We start from the raw sequence: 2432 nt of genomic DNA on the forward strand, positions 1-2432 counted from the left end.
TATACAATGTGGCCACTATTAATTGTTTTACAGTAGGGACTAAAATCCACAGTTAAAAGCTTTTGTACTGGAATTCTGCAAAGACATGATCAAATACAACTTATTTCCCAGAAAGGTTCATAAGTTAAGACCAAGCTGTCACTGTGGAGGTAAGCAGGCAAGAGGAAAGAACAGAAGCAGGAAAATGCGTGAACCTGCAGAAGAACATGGTTAATTGCTATGTTCTAAACCGGACAGAGCTGTAAATGCCATTCTTGGTATAGTGGAATAGAAGTTATTCAACTGGCAGGGCTTAGTTTGCACAGGAAGAAATAATTACAGATTGATACTTATTGTAAAATTTACTTCGGAACTTTAGCCTCTTCCACAGTAACGTATGTCACCTGTTACCATTGTCACTTAGCTTGACGGCATTAATGATGTTTCTAAGTGAATTAAAGTCGTGTCGGATGAATAAGGCCCTATAACCCAGTGCAGTTTTTGTTCAGATTTGTTCGTGAAGTGATCATTTACTATGCAAACACCAGAATTTCATTGTATCAAATTTTATTAAATATGTACATGTTATTACTATTTAAAAGAATGAGTATCATTCCAAGATCTGCAAACTCCTCTCTAGCTTTGAGAGCTGCAGCAGAACCTGTATTAATGCTAGTTTGAAAGCTGTAAGCTAATGCGGTGTCACTGTGAATGACACAGCACTACCTTTGAAGGCAAAACTCCATCAGCCGTATTCTTTAGTTACAATACAATCAAAAAAACCTTGCCTGACAATAATATATTTGTACACGTTTTAAATTTCCCAACTCTGTCCAACTTGTAGAATGGAAGCAAATAATTCTGTCATGTTTAGGATTCTCAGATGCTGAAGAAGGGAATTCGTACCAGACACATCTGACAGTAAAGGCCATTTAAAGGCAGAGAAGGGGGCACAGGAAGCAAAGAGAAAGACGCGTCCATCTCCTCTGCTGGTTTCCAGCCAGGAGGTCTTAATATTTTTCTTGCTTAGGGTCCCATGGCCTTAGTGAGGATAATGCTTCCTATCAGTGACCCCCCTTCCCATCACCTCACCACTAAACTGGTAGGTCAGCTTCTTCTTGACTTTCTTGACCTCCCCTGTCTTGCCATAGTTTCTCAAAGCCCGTGCCATCTTCTGGTAGGTCATTTTCTTGCGATTGCCTTTCTGGATGCCCCAGCGATGCGCCAATGCTTCTTTGTGTTTGGAGGAGAACTGGAAAGTACCTTTTTCCTTGTCTACCCACCAGATGCTGTCCTTCATGTCTCCACTGCGAAGGAGGTCCAGAAGGAACTGATACAGACGTATCTTTTTCTTGCTGCCTGTGTGAGAGTCCGAGAAGAAAGGCAGCAGAGCATTAGTGTTAGCGTGTGGAGGCTGGGCAAACAGCAGAACATATATAGTTCGTATAACTGTTTCAGCTCATTCGTCAGTCATGCAACTTCTGCAGTGCCACATTTATAACCACAGACACTGTGAGGACATAATGTGGATTGATGTACCACAAAGAAGAGAGAAGAATAAGGAATTCCAAATGCCAAAGCCTTGTTTTGAAGTTAATTTGCTAATTGGAAGGTAACAAAAACCACTGCTAATTTGAAACTAATCTGAAGCTAAAGCTAATTTGGGCGGGTTATGGAGAACCTAACTTTCAGGTACTGAACAAACAGCTAAATATTTTTAAAAATCAGTTCCTTGACCTTCTTGCCTTAGTTTTACCATTTGTTAATGAAATTGGAATAGAAATGACAAAAGCCATTTCCATTCAGGAATCCTGAAATGGCAAGTCAGAAGAAGTAAGAGGCAGTATGTGAAGAAATTAGATTTGAGATATAGACAGATATGGTCACAAAAGATTTGGAGGACAGGAGAGTGCAAGGATTCAGGGAAAGTGAAGCTTTGACAGTGGGGTAAAATACTAGCACAGCAGTTTTACAGTTTCATTCATTGTCATCACGGTAATGTAACAGCTGCTCAGCACATTGACAAAGCCCCTCTGTCTTCACTGACCTGTTTCTCCATGCATAATTCCAGGCCCAGGCTCCACACCATCAGTCTCCCCATCTGATACCTCCAGTGGGGGGCTCTGCCTCTCTATGTCCTCCTCATCAGAACTGGGCTGCTGTGGAGAGGAGTACTGTAGGCACATCCGGGGCAAATAGGACACCTTTGGGAGAAAAGAGCAGTAGAAGGAGGAGGTCGTGTCAGAGAGTGGGGTGTTGAGATAAAGAAAGGAAATGTCAAGGAGGGAGTTACAGAGAAAAGGGGAGAGAAAGAAGGAGGTATATGAGCATTTTTAGGGTAATAGTGATTTAGTTGTTGACATTTATAAGAAGCACTATGCAATTAAGAAACAATTCCAGCTAACAGTCAACACTTACACATATACGAAGATGCATCTTTACTAGAGGGAAAG

General features: G+C 41.3%; 1 protein-coding gene across 2 annotated transcripts in view; it reads right to left on the reverse strand.

Moving 5' to 3' along the window:
* Nucleotides 1-483: 483 nt before the first annotated feature.
* Nucleotides 484-2432, reverse strand: part of SPI1 (Spi-1 proto-oncogene) — a 21238-nt gene continuing 19289 nt past the window's right edge. For both annotated transcript variants that reach the window (XM_010132006.1, XM_010132005.1), the window contains 2 exons: nt 2027-2183; nt 484-1338 (listed from right to left, as the gene is read on the reverse strand). In XM_010132006.1, coding sequence (XP_010130308.1) covers nt 1022-1338; nt 2027-2183 — 474 coding nt within the window. In that variant the 3' untranslated portion in view covers nt 484-1021. The remainder of the gene's footprint in view (nt 1339-2026; nt 2184-2432) is intronic.

This window comes from Buceros rhinoceros, unplaced genomic scaffold (assembly GCF_000710305.1).
Source record: "Buceros rhinoceros silvestris isolate BGI_N320 unplaced genomic scaffold, ASM71030v1 scaffold11682, whole genome shotgun sequence".
Taxonomy (NCBI): Eukaryota; Metazoa; Chordata; class Aves; order Bucerotiformes; family Bucerotidae; genus Buceros; species Buceros rhinoceros.